General features: G+C 51.8%; 1 protein-coding gene across 1 annotated transcript in view; it reads left to right on the top strand.

Moving 5' to 3' along the window:
* MERTK (MER proto-oncogene, tyrosine kinase) overlaps positions 1-23140 on the top strand; it is a 68239-nt gene that overhangs the window by 38319 nt on the left and 6780 nt on the right. The window contains exons 8-15 of the mRNA XM_048842299.2: positions 1186-1337; positions 10393-10546; positions 12192-12345; positions 16012-16097; positions 16644-16739; positions 17721-17801; positions 20817-20909; positions 21619-21737. Coding sequence (XP_048698256.1) covers positions 1186-1337; positions 10393-10546; positions 12192-12345; positions 16012-16097; positions 16644-16739; positions 17721-17801; positions 20817-20909; positions 21619-21737 — 935 coding nt within the window. The remainder of the gene's footprint in view (positions 1-1185; positions 1338-10392; positions 10547-12191; positions 12346-16011; positions 16098-16643; positions 16740-17720; positions 17802-20816; positions 20910-21618; positions 21738-23140) is intronic.

Raw genomic sequence — 23140 nt, 5'->3', positions numbered from 1 at the left:
GGGGAGCTGGGGGCCATGGTTGGGAGGAGTATTTGGGCTCCATTCGGTGCAGTGACTTGCATGCTCCCACGCTGGTCTGTTAGCGTGTGACACCCCCCCCCAACCCCCGCGCTCCGCTCCCTGACTGCAGCAGGCACAGGGCTGGGGGAATCAGCCCTAGGCCAGCTGGGCTCGGGCTCTCTCCTGATCCATGGGAATCGGGGTGCAGGATGGGCCCCTTAGAGAGAAGCACTGCACCTGCCAGCCAGCGCCTGACTGTGCCCCCGACAGTGCAGATCCTGGCTCTTTGGGGCTGTGAAAGCCCAGCCGGCAGGGCAGTAAGGCACCCTCGGCGCTTGCTGTCAGGCCTGAGGGAGGGACCCAGGTGCATGAGCTGAGGGTGAGGAAAGAGGCTCCTCACACACTCTGCCCTCCCGCACCGTGCGGCTGGCTCTGGCCCTTTCCATGCCACGCACAGCCCCCTCGGGCTGGGACCATGCTGGGCCAGCAGCGCCCGCTGCGTAGGAGAGGAGCGTCTCGATTCACGCTGCGGGGCCCTTTGTAGGGAGACACGGCCTGGGAGTTCGCCCCCTCCCGCGTCCATGTCTTGTCTGCAGGAAATCCCAGCTAAAGCAGCCGCTGGTGTCAGCTGGTGGCTGGCATTCTGGGTCATGGGTCGCCTGGGGGTTATGAAATACGGCTGCTCCCTGCTCTTGGGGTGGGGAAGTGCGGGGTGGGGGAAGCGAGCCAGGGTTCCCCCGAAAGAGGAGAGTGTGCAGCTTCAAGATGAGGGGTTTTTCCTATTCAGTCGCTCCCCTGCCCATCCCCACAGCCTTCTGGCACGTGCGCGCGGCAGCTATTGCAGTGCCGAAAACAGCAGCTAGACGTGTGAGACTCGGGGCCTGGAAAGCCACCCACTCCCTATGGCTCTCCTGCCACGGGGTGCGCTCAGGGAATCTGAACAATATGGCCGGTTGGACAGAGTGACTTAGAGAGGGGGTTATTTAAAGAACTAGCCTTGATCCTTCCATGAGCTCCGCGTGAGCGCCAAAGTCCCTGCAGGATCAGGGCCTCCATCTGTGAGACACAGAAGGTCCCACGTTCAGCTCCGTGACCCAGAAGCCCTACCACATCCACATGGGTTGCTGATGGGCATGTTTGCCTGGTTGTCTTAGCTCTGTATGTGATTCTGTTTGTGTCTTGTAGCCCCATCTACTCCACCTCTGAATGTCACAGTGTTCTTCAACGAGTCCAGCTCCTCCCTGGAAGTCAGATGGGTAAAGCCCCACCTTGGGCGAAAGCATGGAGAACTGCAGGGCTACAGGCTACTGCACACCTGGCAGAACTCAGAGATAACGGTGAGTATGAAAAGAAATATAAGAACTAAACGTAACGTGATGGCCACAAAAATCTCGACAATGGCCAGGCAGCTGCGACGCTGTCTTTCTTGCTGATAGGTGTCCTCTCAATGATCCCTGATGGTCCCCCATCTGTCTGTAGCTACCAACGCTGTCTATAGCCATACACAGCGTTTATAAACTCTTTGGGGCAGAGACTGGCTCCGTGGTGTGTGTGTACAGTGCTGCCCTGGCTTACCAAATACAGTTCATAACGAAGAATATTAGCCAGTGCTGTTGTGCCACTTCTTGTCTTAAAGGGGAGCTGCAAAGCAAGAAAAAGTGTGTGTTCATTATCGCTTCTTTATGGGGTTTCTTTAAAAAAACAAATAAGATGTTGTTTGCATGTGACGTGTTAGTATTTTGAGGGGCTCTTCCCTGTGCTGGAGGGTTTAAGATCTCTGGAGCAGGAATTTGGATTCGGTAGCTTTTACAGATGGAAATGGCGAGGAGGTACATGGCCGGGGAGAATCTGGCTCTTGGGTTCCAAGCTGGATCTCGTTTGCGTGGGATTTATCCCAGTGTTGCCGGCACCCAGTGCCGAGAGGCTGAACAACAGCTTGAATGGTTCGTTACCTGGTGTGCTACACCCAATAATTACAACGGGGTGGAGAAGCAGAAAAGTTTATTTGAAGCTTCAAATAGGTACAGGGAGATTTGAATTTCAAATCCTGTACCCAGAGCAGGAAGTCACACAGGCTTTTATATATATATATTTTAGCATATTTATTTAATAGCAAGCTGCTCTAAGTATTTATATAGTCAGCCAATTTAGTTTTCATCTAGTTTTTTGTTTTTTTTGTATTATTTGTTAAACTATATATAAAGCTGCTTTATTTAGCCATACCCAGAAATGCCCTGAGCCGCTTACGGTTACTTGGGGTAGGAACTTGACAGATAGCTTCCTTTTTTTTGCTTGAAAGCTGACGCTCTCCTTGCCATATGTGAAACCCGAGGTACCGTACCTCTGGGAGGGCAATTTGAGCCTTACTCCATGCTACCTGATATCCCCGGAGTCCAATAAAATTCAGGAGGCTCACGGTGGCTTTAAGGCAGGGTGTTTGGCCCACAGTGGCAAATAACAAATAACAAAATTATTTACATACTGCAGGAGGGCCTCCTCATTATCCCACTCCTCTAGGTCCCTGGCCAGAGCCTGGCCAAAGAGAATGGGGGAGTTTTTAAATCCCTGGGCCAACATTGTCCAGCAAAGTTGCTTTTTAACCCTTTTTTGGTCCTCCCACTCGAAGGAGAAGATCTCCTGTGACGGGATGGCAACTGGGATGGTAAAGCATCTTTCAGATCAAGGACTGAAAAATGGGTATACTGTCCCCCTATAGAAGCCAAAAAGGTATACGGGTTAGGGACAAGAGGGTGCAGAGTCTTAACCCGTTCATTGACTGCCTTTAGGTCCTGTACTAGCCGATACGTGCCATTAGGCTTCTGTATGGGTAGAATGGGAGTGTTCCAGGCTGACTGACATTCCCGGAGAATACCATACATTAGGAATCAATTTATAGTTTCCTGTAACCTTTTTTGGCTTTCCTTTTGATTTGGATACTGTTTTACTTGCACTGGGCCTTTCCCTGGTATGAGCTGAATAGTAATGGGGGTCTGGTGGGTGGCCTTTCCTGGAATCCCTGATGCCCACACGAGGGGGTACACCTGGTCTTCCCACGGGCTCCATTCTGGGGCTTGCATGGCTGAGCGCTTAACTGCAAGGGTCATGATCCATGCATTTTCAGGGGGTAAGGTAAGGGTTATTTTGTCCTCAGTAAAATGCAGGGTGGCACCGAGGCGACAAAGCAGATCCCGTCCCAGCAGAGATGTTGGACACTCAGGGAGGTATACCAGCTTGTGGGATATAGTCCTGTTTCCCAAAGCGCATTCCGCTGGGCCATATACTGGGCACTTGGTGTCCCTGCCTGTGGCTCCCGCCACAGTGAGGGAATCTGCTACTGGCAACTGAAGAGGCTGATTTACAGCAGTTCAGGCCGCTCCAGATTCCACTAAAAAATCTATTTCTGAGCTTCCCACCCGCATCTTTACTCGGGGTTCCGGGGGTAGAGTGGTCCGTCTCCCCTGACACCCCTATTCCTGCTCCGCCATTGCCATCATAGGGGAACCCCCCTTTCCTTTCCTCTTTGGGCACTCATTTTTCCAGTGTCCCTCCTGTCGACACAGGGCACACTGGTTGCGACCCAGTCGTCTCTCCTGCGGGCCCGGACGGTCGCGTCCACGGCCCCTTCCTCCCCCACCACTTCTCTTAGTGCCGGCCTGTACCGCTGTTACCATCAATCTCACTTGCTTTTTTTTTTTTCTCTGTCTCTCTCAGACTATAAGCTCGGTTTGCAGTCTTTAAAATTTGTGCCATGGTCATGCCCATTAAATCCTCCTTTTTTTGGAACTTTCTCTTAATATCAGGGGCTGCTCTGCTTGTAAAAATTTTCTTAATAATTGACTTAGTTGCCTGATTATCGGGGTCTGCATTAGTGTTCTGTAGAATGGTGTCCCGAATACGCTGTAGAAAGGCCCCTGGGCTTTCTTTTAAATCCTGCATTACTTCATATGGCTTTGCCCAATTATTATGTCGGACAGCCGAGTGACGGAGTCCATGCAAAAGCAACTCCTTATAGGAGGTAAGGTGGGTCATATCCCTTTGATCATTTGGATCCAGCTGGGGTCTGCTCGGGGGACTTACAAGGTGTGGGTGTAGGGGCCGAAGGGGACACCGGCTCTGCCATTACAGTCCGGGTGGGGTCTGGGGACTAACATTAGCTGCTACCGAACCAGTCGGAGTCAGATTACAGTGCTGTAAAATATCTGGTCGAGTACATAAAGTCAGAAACAAATGTGCATACATATGTTCATTCCATTTACCCATTCACTGACAAAACAAAACTAATTGGAGGATCGTGTTGTAATTAATTGACTCTCCTGGTGGCCACCACTCCTGGTCCTCTAGTTGATATTGAGGCCAGTCAACTGTACAGAATCGTTTTAATTGGCTCTTAGTCATCGGATCCGCACCAAATACCTTCCAGTTTGCTAGAATGCACTCTAGGGGCGTACACCATGCCCTGAGCTCTGTCCCTGTCCCATACCTACAGGGTAACTCTGGGCGTCCCCAGGTTCCAACAGAGCATACAATCCGGATTTTAAAAGGTTCCTACCTTATCCAAGGGACCGGTTCTTCACCGTGGCCTGCAGCTGCTCCTCCCCCATGTCTAAGGGACCAGTTGTTCACCGCTGTCCACAACTGCTTCTCCACTATATGAGTGCGTTGCACCATTTTGCCCTCCGGGGTTGATCAAATCGCGTCTCCTCCGAGGCCTCGATGAACTCACCGGTGCGCACTGGGCGTCGGTTCTCGCCGCAATCTTCGACCTCCAGGAAGGGTCTGGGCAAGGCTAAATTGCAGCCTCGTCGCTCACCCAGGGACGCCAAAAGCTGTTGCTGGCACCCAGTGCCAAGAGGCTAAACAACAGCTGAAGTTGGTTCGTTACCCGGTGTGCTACACCCAATAATCACAACGGGGTGGAGAAGCAGAAAAGTTTATTTGAAGCTTCAAATAGGTACAGGGAGATTTGAATCTCAAATCCTGTACCCAGAGCAGGAAGTCACACAGGCTTTTATATATATATATATTTAGCATATTTATTTAATAGCAAGCTGCCCCAAGTATCCATACAGCCAGCCAATCCAGTTCCCAGCTAGTTCCCTGGTTCTCTGTATTATTGCTTAAATTATACATAAAGCTGCTTTATTCAGCATTGTTTTTTTATATTTGCCCTGTTTGGCCTTCCTTAGTTTCAGGCAGTCTGACTCTGCAGCATATTGTTGCAGATCCTTAGCATAACTGCTGTGTGTGCCTCCAGGCGGGGGGGCCAAGGACACTTGGGCCTAGTACACAGAGCTGCTGCGAGTGCCTCCAGGCGGGAGTGGGGGCCAAGGACACCTGGGCCTAGTGCAAGGGGGCTTCATCGACACTCGTGGTCTTCCATCCCCTCGAGTTACCTAGTGGCCATGCCCCAGGGTCCCCAACACCAGTGTGACTCCGTGGATCTCTCCCGAGTGTATGCAGGAGGGGAGTCTCTTCGTTTGCAGGGCAGAATGAAGGGAGCATTTGGGATCTTGGGTAGAAGAACTTGGCAAAATAATGCAGTGAAACTTTTTTTTGTTGGAAAATTTCCTTTCGTCCTAACAGAAACGTTTGGCGGAAACGTGCCGATTTTGACACCGTTTCCCTAGGGACAGTTTCTCAGGTCCAGGCTGGAATTTCAGAGGATAAGTGAGGGACCCAGCAGACAGAAGAGCCTGGTGGTGAGGACACTCCGCAAGCATGTGGGAGATCAGGGTTGAAGTCCCTGCTCCAAATCTCTCTCAGATTTTCATGAAAGATTTCCAAAGGTCTCAGTCTTGCTCCATAGCCGAACGGAAGCAAATTCCGAAGTCTCACCATTTTTTGTGGAACAGAATTATTTTCCGGCCAGCCCTAATCCTGAGCTTAAAATTCCGACTTTTTTGTTGTTGTTTTTGCTTGTTTTCTCTGGGCTACAGCAATGCCAGTTACAAAAGCCTTCAAGACCCAGAGCTACTAGCCTCTTCTTCAAGCCAGACTAGCCTGAGCTGTCTGGCTGCTCCTGGGTCACCGCTGATGATGGGCAGAACAGCACGTGACCTTGGAGCCATTGCACTGTGGGAAATCCCTGCACGGGAATGAAGGGAGTTGCATAACAAATGTGAAGCAAATGGAGCCATTATAGACCAGACAAAAGGAAGCCGGCAAGCCGGACACATGTTCCCGTCCAGATGTTGCCTGCTTACTTGCATACTTTGCTGGGCTGTTTCTTGCCCTCTGAATAATCCAAAGTTTAGAACACAAAGAGGCGCTGAATGCGTACATTTTTGAAATCTGCATGGAAATGATTCACACTCTTTTTGTAAGACACTGCGATTTCTGTTCCCCTTTAATCCTTGCACAGACATCTATATGGCCCACGCACAATGAAATTGGGAAAACAATATTATGATCTTGTGACTAACACTGGAAAAAGATGCTGACACGTTTATCTTCTCACAAGCCCGGGGAGAAGGGACTTTTTTTATTATTCTTTTTTTTGTGAATTTCCAACATAAGACTTTTAAGCAATAAAAAAGGTGTTCTGCTTAAGGATAACTACACACCATAGCTGCTTACTGTTCCTAAGTGATCTGTATTCAGTGTGGAAAACCTGATGGGCTGAAGGAAGATATAAAACCTCTGCTAGTGGGTGAGTGGCTCCTGACTGTAGGAGATCTTGGCGAGGTGCATAAGAATGGGACTTTGCCGGACAGGGCAAAAGCTCTTTGCAGAATTGGGGCTGAAGACTATTTTTGTGATTTATGGTTGATTTGTTCCATCTACTTACAGCATTCATTGCAGGGCAAAACATCATGTTGCTGACTGTCATGTAATGCCACAGGGTTAGAATACAGGCAGCCCAGAACACACATTTCCTACATACACATCCCTACAAATATCCAAATGTCGGTATTCACAAACCGGCTTCCAGGGCACGCACACATCAGATCAAAACCCAACCGAGCCTTGTAATCACAGAGAGTGGCGACCTGTCCCAAGCTGTCCTAGCAATCCTTGCTTTGGCCAACATTTCTCAGGCGAGAGTGGAATCATGGGGAGGGCGTTCTCAATATGCAGAGGACACCCCGTTTTACCTCTATCTTGTCCACCCTGAACAATGGGGTCAGGTGCCTTCTCTTGCTGGCCGGAACTGGGGCATGTGTTGCGGGTCCTCGCATCCCTTGCAAATCAAGCCACCAAGGTAGATGTCTAAAAGTGGATGTAGGATCCCAACTCCATTCAGGACCTGTTCTGGAAAATCTTGACCATAGGGTTATCCAAATGAAGTCTCAGTCAGTCTGGGCACTTCCCTCCAGGCTCTGGATCAGGGACTTCAATGCACCAAGAGGGTAGGGTCAGATGAGATGGAAATAGCAGCCCCGATTCAGCAAGGTACATAAGCATGTGTCTGGCTCACTTCAAGCATGTGAGTAGCCCATTGAAGCCAGTGGGATTCATCGTGTGCTTAAAGTTAGGTACGTGCTGAAGCACTGTGCTGGCCTGGGGCTGTGGAGCAGAGAGATACTAAATCACATATGCAGATACCTGAGCTCGCACATGCTGTTGGCTGAGGGAACGGCTACCTGCCTGCCAGCTGGCCCACAGAGCCCTGTTTGTTTACAGCTTTTACTGTGACATGGCAGCTCTGAGCTGAGGTTTTCTTGGTTATTAAATCCAGAGGATCAGAGCCAGACGAGCTGCCTTTCTCCCCCCCTCCCCCAATGCTGGGGCTGGGTGCAGCCTGGGGGCTGCTCTAAGTTATGCCGGTAGTCATGGAGCCCTACGGATCTCTCCAGCAGCCAAGTTATGCTGAAACCTCTCCCCTCACCAACACTCCTCCAAAAATGCAAGGGCAGGAAAGGGATCTTGCAGAGGTGGCTCTGCCCATTTTATGCCACTTGGCAACTTCCCTATGCCAGGGGATTCTCCGCCGTCCTGTTAAGTCAGCCTGAAGGGGACCAGAGGATCTGACCCAGTGGGTGTCTCACATGAGCTGAGAAGGCTTCACTTGGTGCATGTGTTGTACACGCCCAGCTGAATATCCCTCCAGGCTGAGTCCTCACATGGCGCAGCACAGCTACACGAGCGATTAAAGAATTTAGACGTCCTTTGCATTGACTGATACTCAGCCACACAAACACCGCCTTGCAGACATCCCTTTGCCCCAGGGCGCCAGGAAGCAAAGCAGGAGAAAGCCGGGTATGTTGCAAAAGAGCAGGAAAGTATCCCTCTATTCATGTGCATAACTGGAGGCCAAACCTTCTTCAGTGATGTGCCACAGGACAGAGCTATTTTAGCAGCACCTATATCCATGAGGCCTGTAAGTGTGTGTGTGTTAATAAAGCAGTTTCGTTTCCATTCTGGGGGTTCTTTTGTCTAATTGCAAATCAGATTTGGTTCCTGCTGACCTCGCACTTCACCTAGTTTCCTGTTGTTGCTGTATCACGGCCACGCTGTGTCTGAAAACGGTCCGCAGATGTTGTAGTCAGCATTTCAGTCTGCCAGCTGTATGATCTGTCACAGAACGGTTGTTTTTCAGTAACAGGCTGTCATGGAGCAATGCCAGTCACTTTCTCAGCTGTCCAGCTGGCTCACAAGAAATGCAGGAAATAACCATGAGTTTGTGGGAAAGGGAATCACTTGTACAGTTGATCAAGAAAAACATCTGTGATAACACTGAAAGAAATCTAATGTGGTGATGGGGCCATGAAAGGAAACACAGGGTAAAACTAGAAATGTCATTAGCATGACATGAAGCCACATTGGTAGGAAACAATCGGCTACAAAGTCTGCCTTCCCCTGCTTCATTATGGTTGCACTTTGTGCATGGAAAAATGAGAGAGGCCAAATTCTCGGTGGGTGTAGATGGTCCCCGTTTCACTACCTCGGTAGAGTTTTGCTAATTTACCCGGGCGGGGAAATTGGCTGGAGTACTCTGGCAGCGACAATGAGCCCTAAAACGAGAAGGAACAGAAGCAAGGTATCCGTGAGAGGGGAGAGAAAGCAGGCCGTGTGTGTGGCAGGCTGTATCTGAGCAGGGCAGCAGGGAGAGAGACGCCTCTCGGTCGAAAGGAGCGATACGCAGAAAACAAATCCCAACAGATAAGGTGCTTCACTGCGTATTGGCATGAGGCGATGTGCCTGGGTTCCTCTAAGAAGCCCCTTCCTGACTGAGAGCTTCATGTCTGGAGTTCAGCTAGGGTGCTATGGAGGGGCCAACCTGCCCTGTGGGGAAAGCCTATTCCTCTTTGCTGGAGAGAGGAGCAGCCTAGTGAGGAAGACCAGCCCCACGCAGCACGCTCCCAGAGAGCCTGTCCCTCCCCCAGCAAGGTCAGTTTGTGGTAACATGGTCACAGGTGGGGCCAATAGGAGCCTTTGCAGCCAAACTGGTCGCCCTGCCGGGGCCAAAGTGCAGGACGCCATGTGTGACAAACCTGGTGCGAGGTGCCCAAAAAATGGTTCATGCACAAAACTTAGACTGCTGCTGGGTTCTTCCTCCCCCCCCCCCCCCCCCCCCCCACGGTTTGGGCTAGGAGCAAAGGTGCAATAAGCTCTTTGAACTAGCAGGCCGGTGACCAGCGTGTGGCCAGATGCAGGTCCTGGCACGTGCAGAACGCTGGGCAGGTGGCTTTGGGCGGGGTGGAATTTGCCTTCGCCCTTTCAGCATGGAGTAAAGTCTACGCTAGACTTTTCAGTCCTGGCAGCTAATACCATTAAACCCTCATCTAGACAAGGCCTCACTGTGACCAGCTCCATATGTAATTTCTGCTCGGTGAGTCCGTTTCTTGGTTGTAGGTAACTTCAACAATACAAGTAAGGGGCTACAAATCTGTGTAGGAGGTAGACTCCTTTGGCTGGGCAGAGAGTGTAGTGGGGAGCTGGGGGAGTGTTGGAGTCACTTCTGCAAGCCCCGGGGCCCCAGTAGGGGCAGATGATAGCCTGAGGACAAGAAATAGAGACCCATGAACTATATCCCTCTCCCCACCGGCCCCGTTGCATGGCTCCCTACTGCTTAGTGACTGTATTTTCTCTTGTGTAGGTTTCCCTGGCTCCTCTGGTAGGGTATTTCACCTTGCCAGGGAGGCTGCATGACAATAGGGTTGAATCATGCCTCGATCAGTGAAGTGGTTTCAAAAGGAAATCCTGTTCAGCTACTTTGTTTTCATCCGGTTCTTGAAGAACAATTATTCGCTATAAATAGCTCCCAGTCACATTACGCAGGGTCATAACTCCTGCTGGCTATTAAGAGTCGGCAACCAGAAAATTTAATCGGGAAAGAATGTTAGATTAAAATAAATCTTGAGTTTTCATTCTTTGGTGGGTCCCGCGAAAACAAGCTGTTCTTCTCCACGGTGCTAGCGTCTTTCTTTCTCTCTCTCTTTTCATTTTCAGCAGAATCGTTCTTCTGAAGCCCAGCAGGACGCCACCATTGCCACCATCGCGATCGTCGTCACTAACGCCACGTGTGCTGTGCGCGTAGCCGCCATCACCAAGGGGGGGACCGGGCCCTTCAGCGACCCAGTGGTAGTTTTCATTCCAGGGGACGGTGAGAACAAATAGTATGGTCATGTCATTAAAGAGGCATTTCATTTCAAAGAGCCCACTTTGTTTGTGGCATTGCCTGGCTTTGGAACCTGAACAACTTCCTTGTAATGTACATGTTTGACGTGGAGAATCTGCCTAGCTAGCTAAATGTGTAGTTCACACACACGGCTCTGTTTGATTACCTCTGCCCCGGCAAGTCGGTGTGGAATTCGTCCCACTGCAGCTCCCGCAACGGTAGCAGTTGATCGGACCCGTAGTGTGGACAGGCTACGTGCGTTTTTTACCACCGTGTCCTCGTTAGCAGTGCCCACGCCCATGTCTGCACAAAGCTTCCGTTGCTGGAGCCTCCCCGCAAGCCAGAGCGTGCATCAGCCTCTACTTGCTCTGGTCGCTGCAACCAGCTAAAGATCAGACCTGAGGGGGTGGGGGCCTCGTGCCCCTGGCAGAGGGGCCCGTTCTCCAAGCCAGCCGCCTCTGGGAGAGGGACCAGCTTCGAGGTTTTATGAGCTTCCGAAGCCTTCTCCAAGTGGGCCCTGGCTCTGCGAAGGCCCCAGCACGGTGGCGGTGGGGATGAGGGGCACGCGTCTCAGCTGTGATCCTCCACAGCTGGCCCTCCCTTCAGGTCCTGGCAGCTCACGCAGCTCCAGCCGGATTGCCTCTTTCCCAGAGGCCCTTGTTGCTCTTCCGCAGACCTGGCTACTCCTCCTAATACAGCCACCCCCCTGCTCCAGCTCCTCATCCAGCCCAGTCTCCAGGCCTGGGTTCTCCCCAGCCTGCCGCCACCTGGGATTCTGTTGGGGGGCAGGGTCAGAGGTCATCCAGATGCTGGTCGCTGGCTCACACACACGTGGGCGTGCGCGCACACACAGAGAGCCTCTCTGGGGCCCAGTCCAAAGCCCTCTGGATGCCTCCCCACCACTTCCGTGGGTTTCGGCCCAGGCTCCAGAGGGCTTCTGGGCGGGATGTGCCTGGCAGAGCCTCTCCCAGCGCTCCTGTAGGGGCTGGTGACTAGCCAGAGCAGAGGGCGGGTGCAGAGTGTCCGAGGGGGTCTGCCTTCTGCGCTCGGGTCTTTCCATGCCCTGTGCAGATTGGCTGTTTGCCCCAACCCCCCCCCTCCCCCCCGCAGCACAGTCTCTCCACCTGCCCCTCTTCGCTTCCTCTGCCCCTCACCCACTCACCTTGTCATTCCCCTCTGAACAACCCCCCTGCCCAACAGATTTCACCCGCCCACCCTGGCAGAAAACAGCCGTGCTGCTCACAGCCGCCCCCTGCTCTGGCTACGTGTGTGGAACAGCATTTCCCCTGTCCTGTGGCTGCCTGGTAAGCTGCCCCAGGCAGGTCTCCTATTCTGTGTCTGGGCAGCACCTGGCCCAACGGGGCCCTGATCTTGGTTGGCCCCTGGTTGCTTCGGTAATAGAAATGATAACATGCCCAGCATTGGGAAAACACATCCCCAAATCCCCGTACACCTGGGTTTGTTGTTCAAGTAAAGCCATGCAGTGATGTATTCCATCCCCATGCAATGTTTTCCTAGTGCTTCTGTATTTCTTTCATGCCTTCTGTGGTTTGAATGCATTGTTGGCTTTTAGTTGTTTAAAAGCCCTCCACGTGTTGTTTATGTTCTTTACTTTGGGCTGTTTTAGTAGGTTTGACAGCCTCCGCGCCTTCCTCGACTCCAGCGCCGGGAAACAGCCACTCCTTTGCCATAGTCCTTGGCTTTCTCCTTGGGATCGTCGCCATTGGGTTAATCCTGTATTTCTCAGTGATGGTCAGGAAAAGACGGATGGAAACCAAGTTTGGGTAAGTCGCAGAAAATAACGGCTGCGGTAGCACTGAGCGCTGGCCAAAGGGAACGCCTTGCGTGGGGCTAGCTGGTGGCCCTGGGGTGGGGCAGAAGTGGGCTGACCAAGGGGAGCAGCGGGAGGCGTTCTACCTCTGGTTTTAAATAAACCTTCACCTCTCCTATTCGCCCCAGTAGCTGCCAGCGCACACAGCCTCGGCTCTGAGGGGCACGGCCAGATCTTCGTGTTGTATGGAATGTGACATATACTCTGCTCAAGGCAAGGGTCCTATCACCACCTGCCCTGTACCTTGCGGAGCCTTTAGCTGGGCAGCTTTGGCTCAGCATCCCTCTGTCTGGGTGCTCATGGAAGTTACTCAGTTCCCTGGCTCCAAAGAGAACACGTTGGCCTGACAGCGCTGAGATGGTTTGGGAAGAAAACAAGAATAAGGTGCATAATGAAGAACATGGGAGGGAAGTGATTTCCACAAGAGCGAGAGAGGCATCAAAGGGTTCCAAACCAAACCAAACCAACATGCTTTCTAGTGTCCAAAATGTAATTCTAGCACGAGGTGGCCTTGCCTAGCACCGTTTCTTATCCACACCACACTGACCGTGTGCTTCAGCCCGTCTGGTGGGAGGACCACCTATTACAGACACCAAGCGCTGGCTGCTTTGTTCTCCCAGGGGGTACCGATCAGGTTTTCTCCCCTTCTTTTTATAGTCCAGTAATCCTTGGAAATGGATTATTTCAAAAGTAAGCCACTGTGAGGGCACACGGTCTGTCACTAGGGAGAAGGGGCTGCCTGGCAGGTAATCCCTGAGGATGTCCACAGCCCGCTTACGTGCCAGAGCCGCCTTCTCAGTAACCGAATACACTCTCTCCCTGGGGACCAGCTTTCTGCTCAGACGTGAGCCTGGTGCTCCTCACCTGCAGAGCCTGCTCCCAGCCAGCATTGCCTCAGTCCCGGGGCCAGCACCTTCAACAAAGCCCCACTGTTCTTCAGCAGCTGAATTTTCCCCACTCGTTACCCAGCACCACTGAAAAGGACAAGCCAAAAAAATAAAGGCTAAATACACTGGGTCAAATGTATCCTCGCGGTGACTCCATGGAAGGCCTGGGATGCCATCTAAGACACATCGGATCCATTTTGCCCTATGCCGCATCCCTGAGGTGGACAGAACTCCCTCTGAGGTAGTTGGGAGTCTTTCACAAGAGTGGAAGGGCCGAAACGTCCATCTCCTTCCTCAGCGTTTCTCTTTTCGTTCAAGGTTCTTTTCCTTGCTTTGGAACAGCCTGGAAGGAAAGTCGCCCCGGGGAGCCTAGTCTCTCACTGGCCCTTCAGCTGTCTCAGCTTCAGCTCAGTAGCAAGAGAGAGAATATTCAGCAGCAAGCAAAGTTTTGCAAATGGACAATGAAAGCCCCTGGCTCATCTCCTACAGCACCCATATAACAATCTCCTAACCCTTGAGCAGCATAAGTAACTTCAGTATGTGATTGTCAACTATTATTATGCAAACATCGTTTTCTATGCTATTTACGTTGCATCATCAGTATTGGAAATTTCTTTATAAACCCAGCATTAAGGGGCTCTGGCTAGCTACCGAGATCTAACCATGAAGAAAAGTTCTATACATCGATAAAAATGAATCAAGATTGTTTTAGCTCACTTAAAAAACAGCAAACCTAGGGATTTGGTTTGGTTATTTTGTAGGAGGAGAGGGGGGATTTTTGTGCATCTCTAAAAACCAGCTGCATTTTACATCAGAATTTGGCCTGCATATGCTCAGTGCTGTGGAATAGCACTCTTCGCTGCATTGAAAATACTTACACTGTGAAGGAAGAATTTTGTTGTTACAAAGGCAGAGGAATACGGCCGTACTGCGGAAGAGTGAGACTAGTTCTGCCTCACGTCAGGGTTTGTGGGCTGTGCCATTTTCTTGTGCAGCCCTGCTGCTGATACTCTTCTAGTACACTTGTTCTAATCCTTAGCCTATCTGAGCAGAGTGCCTGCCAGCACTGCATTGTGTGGTGGCTTTTAATATCGTGGACAATGGTCCCTTATTAACAGCACGCATTCTCCCTTGTGACCTTCTAAGCTGGGTTTCAAAGTAGGCCAACCCCTGCACTTTTTGTTCATAAACAATTTGATTCTTTCTAGTCAAAACTTTTTAAATAACCAGCTCTTTACGTGTGTGCAAAAACATGCTTCTGGGAATTCAGCCCCACGGGAATCTTGATGTAACGGCTGTTGTTTGTCTTCGCACGTCTGCAGTCGTGGTAAAAGCTCCTCCCCCCTGGGAATGGTCACTGCAGCTTTCAATACTGAAACCCAACTTGGGTTCCTGTGGGCGCAGAGCACTGGAGTAAAGGAGTTTGCAAAAATGGATAAATGAATCCTAACTGCTCTGGCTTTCCCAAGGAGTTACACTGGATCCCAGTCTGCCAACGGGTGGTGTATCTGGATCCCATCTGCCTACTGGGCGAACATCCTGTAAATGTCTCTTCCCGCACACGTCTGTTTGGCTAACACGTGTTAAAATCGGCACGTTGGTTTTCCCTGACGCTGCCTTCCTGCAAAAGGCCCTGTAGGGTTCAGTGTCTGCTACAGTCAAGTCAGAAAGGTTCCAGAGCACATTTCAGTCTCAGGCCTGCAGCATTTTGAGCTCTGGGATTCGCTGCTTGTTTGGCCGTAATCCACTTTTGTCTCTGAAAGAGGAAGGGGCTGAAGTTTTGAGATGACTGGCTAACGCTGAGAATGGGAATCGGCTCTGCTGACAATAGAGAAGCTCTTGGTTTCTTTGTGAGACGTGACAGTGTGGGTAAACAAATACCCAGTACACCAATATTTCACAGTGGGCTCTTCAGTCTAGCAGAGAAAGGTCTAAGACCACCCGTGGCTAGTAGGTGAAACTAGACAAAGTCAGACTGGAAATAAGGCATCAATTCACAGTGAGGGCAATTAGTATTGGAACAGTTTATCAAGGGTTGTGGTGAATCCTCCATCACTGACCATTTTAAAATCAAGATTGGGTGTTTTTCTTAAAAGATCTGCTCCAGGAATAATTTGCAGGTCTCTGGCTTATGTTACACAGGAGGTCAGACTAGATGATCACAATGGGGCCGTCCGGCTTTAAAATCTATGAAAGGACAGTGATCGCAGGGCAATATTATTATCAATACACACTCTGCTGTGTGATTAGGAAAATGAGCCATTCGTGTGGATGAAGTGGTGTTTTTCCCCCACCATCCTTTATAGAGCAGCGTAGGACTGGTGGGCACTGCAAAGTTACATCGGCATAGCTGTGTTTCTCCGGGGTGTGAAAAATCCACATCCCTGCGAGACGTAGCTCCACCGACCTAACCCTGTTTACGCAGCGCTGGGTGGAATGCCTTCAGCCATCGGAGAACCCCTCCCCTCATTGTAGTAAGTGGCTGCACCGAACCACTGGCTGTATCAAGTGTAGACGTAGCAAATGGCGATTTTGACAAGACCTTGTGAACAAGGGGATGGTAGCATGCCGCAGGAGGGAAAGGTACTGGGTGCGAGAGAAGGTGTGGTTCCTTTTCACCGTAGCCATCTCAGGGAGGCGAATGTACTAGCCTGGGCAGCTGCGGCCCTACGCTCCAGGAAGAGAGAGGAAAAGTCCTTCCCCTGGCACACGTTCTGTTTCTGTCCCCTTAGGGATGCTTTCCACAGCGATGATTCAGAGCATGCCGTCAGCTACACGGCAAAGCAGTCCTACAGCCGGAGAGCCATTGAACTGACACGTAAGCTCCGATGGATGCCGTTGTACGGGCTGTTGTGGAGAGGGCGGTGGAATACGTGGGGATTTGGGCAGAGGGCTGATGGTGAAACAGGACCACAGGGAAAGAGCCTGTGTGTGTGCATGCAACCAAACGAGGCATCAATTAACCACAAGGGACCTGATCCTGGCCCCGCTGGAGCCTCCTTGTGCTGGTCCAACACACAAAACCGTCACAAAAATGGAGTAACTGGCTACCTGGGGATTCTCCTGGCCTCCTTGGGCCTCCCCCATTCCAGCATGCACCGGGGCTGGACCAGGCCCACACGGAGGGGCTGAGCACCTTCACGTGCCATGGGCCTCAATGGGAGCTGGGGGCTGGTACGTTGGGGGGCAGCTTGTCCCTGGAGCGCTGTGGAGAGAGCAGTTCTGCCCTCCCCCACAGGCACCAGGGCAGGATTTAGCCCTAAAGGTGCCTCTGATGTTTTGTCCACCTGTGGCGACCATCCTGGGTTTGCAGCATCCGGAGCACGTGCTGAGCTCCCCAGCTCACCAAGGGCCTCTCTTGCAGTGGCCAGCCTGGGTGTCAGCGAGGAGCTGCAGCAGAAGCTCCAGGACGTCGTGATTGACAGGGATTCCCTCACCCTGGGGAAGATTCTGGGAGAGGGTGAGTGGTGCTGAATGTCCGGAGCGCCATGGGGGGTTGGACGCAGTGCTGAATCTGCATGGTGTTAGCTGGCACCGTTGCCTCTGCCCATGTGCGGGTTTCCCTGCATCCTCCCAAGACCCAGCGCCTGGTGGGGAGGCAGGGTGGCCTAGAGGACAAGGCACTGGGCTGAGACCCATGAGACCTGGGTTCTCTTCTTGGCTCTGACACTGACTTTGGGCAAATCCCTTCATGGCTCTGTGCCTCAGTTTCCCCTCCCACCCTTGTCTGAGTTGTGAGCCCTTTGGCACAGGGACGGCCTTTTGCTGTGTGTCTATTCGGCCCCCAGCACAAAGGGCCCTGATCTCTAGGACTATTGTAGTAGACGGGAGAACACGGAGGGCCAGTGTGTGCTCAGAATGCCTGCCCCAGACCCTCACTGCACAGGGAGCCGGACTGCTACTACATAGATAGCACACTGCCCTGCCAGGGAAGCATGGCCCCGTCTCTTCCCCATCCCCACGGGGATGATGTGTGACCCCAGCAGCTGCAGGCTGTAGCTGGGCATGGGGGTGTGGAAGGCTCCAGCCCCTCCCCTTGCTAAGCACCTTGTTATTACCTAGCCCTGCTCTGCCAGAGCCGAGGCCCTGCCGCCATCCCCAGCTGCTATGTCCTTTACTCTCTGGGCTGGCCAGCACCACACTGCCTGTGTGAGTGGAGCAGAGCTGCAGTCTGACTGGTGCTTAGCCTGTCCGTGCTCCAGCCCCGTGTGCGAGTCCATCGTCCCCCCGGGCTGGGGACAGCCGGTCGCAGCAGCTGTGGTGTGTCCAGCGCAATGCACCGTCTCTCCTCTGTGTGTGGTGTGAGCCAGGCACGGCATGGGCCAGATGTGCTCTGCCCTACCAGCATCCCTGCGACAGCCTTTGGGTCTCTCGTGCAGAGGCTGGGTGGTGCCGTGGGGCTGTGGACAAAGGAGACTGTTCCTTCTCTCTCGTGGTACAGGAGAGTTCGGGTCAGTGATGGAAGGGCACCTCAGCCAGCCCAGTGGCACTGTGCAGAAAGTCGCCGTGAAAACCATGAAGTGTAAGTAGCGGTGACAGCTGTGAGATCTAGTGCTGTTTGGGTTTTGTCACAAGATTTGCCCAGCTCGCCCAAGGCCAGGGATGAGAGCGCCTGGCGCTGCGGGTGAATGCCAGCCCAGCCCAGCCCATGGGACCATTAACGTGGCTTGTTCTAGAGACTGCGTCAGGCAGGGGATTGTCAGCCATAGCTAAGCAATAGCTGCTTGGATACAGGGTATTTCATGGGGATCAATGAATAACTAGGAGGAGGAGATAAGGACCCTCCTCCCCAGTAATCCCCAGGAAAGGGCCCCTGGGGTCAGTGTCAGGTGATCGAATTGAGGGTAAGGGAAGACCTAGGGGAGACATTTGCTGTGTGGTGTTGCTGTGTGTGTCCGTCCCTTTCTAGAGAACAATACCCCGTAGCCAGATCAGCCAGTCTGATTTCTGGAAAGCGCGCTCAGTGCTCAGCCCAGAATTGCAAATCCTGAAAAATGAAAACGAAGCAAAAGGATCTCTCTCTGGGGGCAGGGAGCTGCTGGATGGCAACGGGGTTTCTTCTTACCCTTCTCTATTGAGTGGAGAATTCGCTCGCTGTTCTCCAGATTTCATCGAGTTATTATTGATTATCTGCGTTACTGTAACGTCCCCCGTGTGTCTCTCTTGTTTGCTGCCCCAGACAGTTCATTCCCCAGGCACTTTGCTTTTCTGCAGAATTTTAGGTGAGTGTTTGCTCCCCACCCAAGGGAAATGTCAAAACCCACCTCGTGCTGGACCTGCCGCGCTTTCAGAATCTGCCGTGGACGTGGTGGTGTGGCCATCTCATAAAGCATTTCTGGTGTGTGCTGTGGGCAAGAATGCTGGAAAATGTCATTGGATGGGCTGCATGGTGCTGCTTCTCTTTCCAGGTCTCCTCCCCAGAGCCAACCCCTGGGCTCACGTCTGTTATAGGTAAATTGTCCCTCCCCACATCAACAAAGGAAAGCGCAAATTGCCAGCGTTTTTATAAGCAGTGCTGTAAACTAAAGGGACTCGATCTGGGCTGTGTGCCGCAGGATTTACAGTAGATGTCGCACACCGCCCTGGGAGAGCACCCCCTGCTGGACGCTCACCAGGCTGCTGTGTTTGGGTCCCACACTCCAGACCTTTGTGGAGTTGAACTCTTCAGGGATCCGTGCTGCTTGAAGCAGACAGACAAGCAGCTAGACTTTGCAAAGGTTTCTAAGCACATGTACTCTTTGCTTAGATAGCACAAAAGATAGACAGATCCAGACAGACCCTATAAACTGTTCCCTGACTCTGTTTCCCCACCGCTCTGGAGCGCTGTCTGGCTTAGGTCAGAGTCCACTAGGGGGTGGAGTTTCCTCCAAGGCACAGAAAAACTGGCCACTCATGCAAGAGTTGAAGAGATTCAAGGGTGGAGCTAGGGCGCTGCTTCCTGATTAGCTGGTGTCTGCTCCGGCATGCTGCATGCATGCAGAGCAGGACCAGGGTGCTGAATGGACCCTTGGGCGGCTGCGGTGCACGTCGAGCTGTGACATGCATGGCCAGCGTTACCAGATTGCTGCACACGCGGCCACCCATGTAGATAGCCAGAAATACCCAGCAACAGCAAAACACCTGGCAAACAACGTCTTTGGACCGGCAACCAACAAGGCAGTAGAAAAAACAGCCAGGCCAGTCAAAAACCAGCCAGGTGGCAACCCCATTAGGGAGTCAAGGATTCTCCTCTTGGTCATGGAGTTTCGCTCCCTCTACTTTGTGGCCAGCTTTCTTCTTTCTCGGCTGGTCCTGCAGTTAAATCAAGACCATCACATACTCTCCCACTATGAAAGCATGCCCCCTCTCCTGCCCACCTTCCCTGTGTGTCTGTGAGTCCACTGTGTTTCTCAGTTTCTCAGCCTGGGTGTTTTGAAAAAGCTGGCCCAACACCTGGTTTCTTTGTTCTGTTGTTCTGGAGATTTTCCACTCTCTTGAATTCAGGCTCCTGCAGACAACTGAGAGAAACCAGCTTCTCCCAGCTTTCAACCATCTGTCTGGATCAACATGCCCTTAATGACTGGCTCTTTCAAAGATACCAGGTCGGGGAGGGAATACCTTTTACTGGACCACCTTCTGTTGGGGAGGAAGACAAGCTTTCAAACTACACAGAGCTCTTCTTCAGCTTGTCTTCTGACTCGAAGAGCTGTGCGTAAGCTTGAAAGCTTGCCTCCTTCACCAGCAGAAGTTGGTCCCATGAAAGGTTTTACCTCCCCTGCCATTTCTCTCTAGGTTGTACATGGACAGCTTCCCCAAATGCCCAGAGTAGACCAGGGAGACAGAACGCAGATCAGCATTTTACAGCGGCGGGACTGGAAAAACCAGGCAGAGTTTAGAAGAGAAACTGTCTTCCTGGGCTCTCTCTGCAGCACCTGCAGATAAACCGAGCACCCCTCAGGCACTCCAAGCAGGAGTTGTACCCAGCCCTAGAGCGATGATTCAGGTGATCCAGGAAATGTAATAGACAAGGTGCCCAGAGATCACACAGACCTTCATGTCTGGGCCTGGGCACGGATCTCTTCTGCTGGAGCTCAGGGTAGCCAAAGCTTTGCTGCACTCGGCTGGTGCACCGAGACAGCGGCACGCTGCATTAACACAGCCCACACCATGCACTCTGTGGGAAGCAGGCCATGCACAAACCCACCCACCCAGCTGTGTGAGTGCTGGTCGCGATATTCCCTGCTCGCTTATGAACCCTAAACCGGAATAACCCTTTCCTCTTCCGTCACCCTCCCCCTGCTCCGACTGCTGCCCAGGAATAAAATGAAAGCCATGCAAAGCCCACGCTTGCTGCAGCAAACATCCTGATGCAGGCCTGCTACCCATCTCTTGCTTTCTGCCTGGTAATATCGTTCCTTTCTCCCTCGCCTAGGAGGGGGCTTTTCTGACAACTACGCAGAGTAGGAAGTCCTGGCAATAAGACCCATCACAACAGAAATGATTTGGGGAGTTTAATCTTTTTTTGTTTTAAGTGACCTCCCTTTTCTGGTGTTTTCAGTGGAGAACTTTTCCCAGCGAGAGATCGAAGAGTTCCTCAGCGAAGCAGCGTGCATGAAGGACTTCAATCACCTAAATGTCATCAAACTCCTAGGTACGTGGACAGCCCCCAGGGGGGAGGTAACTTTTCCATCACAAGGGAATTTTGCCATTAGCAAAAGCATAGGGCGATGCTCCTCTCCGATCTGCATTGCCCATCTGCTTCCAATATTTTCCTCTCCCGAAATGCACAGGTTTCTGACTAGTGCATGTTAAATTTGACAGCATGTCTACATTCCAGCAGAGAGCAGCAGTCCAGATCCAAAGACGATTCCTGTAGGGAAAGGGCCTGGTGGTGGCAGCTGGGGAACAGTTCTGGGTTGGTGCTGTGTATTGCACCTTTACCTTTCTAGGCCTCTGCTCTCGGCAGCAGCCACTCTGTAGCTCAGAGCCTGCTCAGGGCGGGGTGACACTGGGCTCTCGTACGGAAATCTGGCTTGGGTTCTTTCCATCAGACTGACTGACAGTGACTGCTGCTTGCAGCTGGGTACGCCCAGGATAGTGGAGCTGAGACCTGCTGGCCCAGCATTGCCAGAGCACGCGGACACCCCTGCCCTGATGTTCCCCTGTACCCAGTGAAGGGGACAGACAGGAGTGGGTATTGAAGAGCCAGCTACATGAGCTCTACGGGACCCACAGATTGCCCAGCCAAGGGCAAGCCCCAGCTTTCTCACCAAGCCTTCCCAGGACTCAGATCCAGGATGGGTGTCAGTCTGGGCAATGGCCTGGCCTGGTGCGCGACGCTCCTCTTCCATTTGTTCCAGGTGTGTGCATAGAGCTGAGCTCCCGGCAGATCCCGAAGCCCATGGTGGTTCTCCCGTTCATGAAATACGGCGACCTGCACAGCTTCCTGCTGCGCTCGCGGTTTGAAACAGGCCCCCAGGTAACGAACTCAGCTGTTGCAAAGCACTGGCGCACTTAACCAACAAGGCTGCTAGGAGGAGCTGATGCCAGGTTGTATTCAGCATTAATTATCAACCCAGAGCCAGATCTTCCAGTGCCTTACGTTGAACTGTGAAAAAACTCTGGCTTTATTTTTCTGAAACATGAAAAGGACTCAGGTTTCAGAGGGGTAGCTGTGTAAGTCTGTATCAGCAAAAAGAACAGGAGTACTTGTGGCACCTTAGAGACTAACCAATTTATTTGGGCATAAGCTTTCATGGGCTAAAACCCACTTCATCAGATGCATAGAATGGAACATATAGTAAGAAGATATTTATACATACAGAGTACATGAAACAATGGGGGTTGCCATACCAACTCTTAACAGACCAATCGATTAAGGTGGGCTATTATCAGCAGGAGAAAAAAACCTTTTGTAGTGATAATCAGGATGGCCCATTTCCAACAGTTGACAAGAAGGTGTGAGTAACCATTGGGGGGGGGGGGGAATTAGCATGGGGAAATAGTTTTGCTTTGTGTAATGACCCATCCACTCCCAGTCTTTATTCAAGCCTAATTTAATGGTGTCCAGTTTGCAAATTAATTCCAATTCAGCAGTCTCCTGTCTTTGCAAAACACCAGGGAAGAAATCCCACCCCGACTGAAATCAGTGGAGTTTTGCCATTCACTTCACAGGGGCCAGGACTTTGCCCTGGAGATAAAGATGGCAAAGTGTTTTTACACTCCCTTCGTACAGCTGAGAAACTGAAGCATGCAGCGGCTGAGTGACTTGGCCCAGGGAGTGTCTGAGCTTTTCATGGTTTGTGAAGAATAAAACCGAGCTGCGCTTCTCCATAAGAAAAAGCAAAGGGAGGCGGGATAATGAACATCCACTGTTAGTGCAACACGGTTACATTGGCTCTTGGCTCTTCAGCCTCTGGGTCACCCATTCCACTACTCACAACACTACCAAATAGAACAGGAGTGTTTTGCAGTCACATTGCCTGGGTGGGAACGCCTGCCCCAGGGTAGGGCAATGGGGAATTGGGCCCTCCATGTCTGGCTCGCTGAGAACCAGCTCATGAGGTGCTGCCGTGGTTTAAAGCTCAGAGATGTGTCTGTTTCTAAAAAGGGGGAATTCCTGTTTAAATCTTTTATCTATAAAATTCATTAGATGCTGACAAACGAATGAGATAACTGCCTTCGAGAGAAGAGGGCAGGCACCCAAAGTGTGTCTGGAGACTATTCTGGCAATAAGATTAGTCTAAGTGCATAAGAATGCAAAAAATAGTCTGTCGGGTGCTTGTGAGGTTGTCCCATCCCCTCAGCGAGAAGGCCCTGATCCTGCCCCGCTGCAGTCAGCGGGAGCTTTGCCATGGGCTTCAGTGAGTGTAACTTCAAGCC

This window comes from Caretta caretta, chromosome 3, assembly GCF_965140235.1.
Source record: "Caretta caretta isolate rCarCar2 chromosome 3, rCarCar1.hap1, whole genome shotgun sequence".
Taxonomy (NCBI): Eukaryota; Metazoa; Chordata; order Testudines; family Cheloniidae; genus Caretta; species Caretta caretta.
This window is presented reverse-complemented; position numbering and strand designations above follow the sequence as displayed.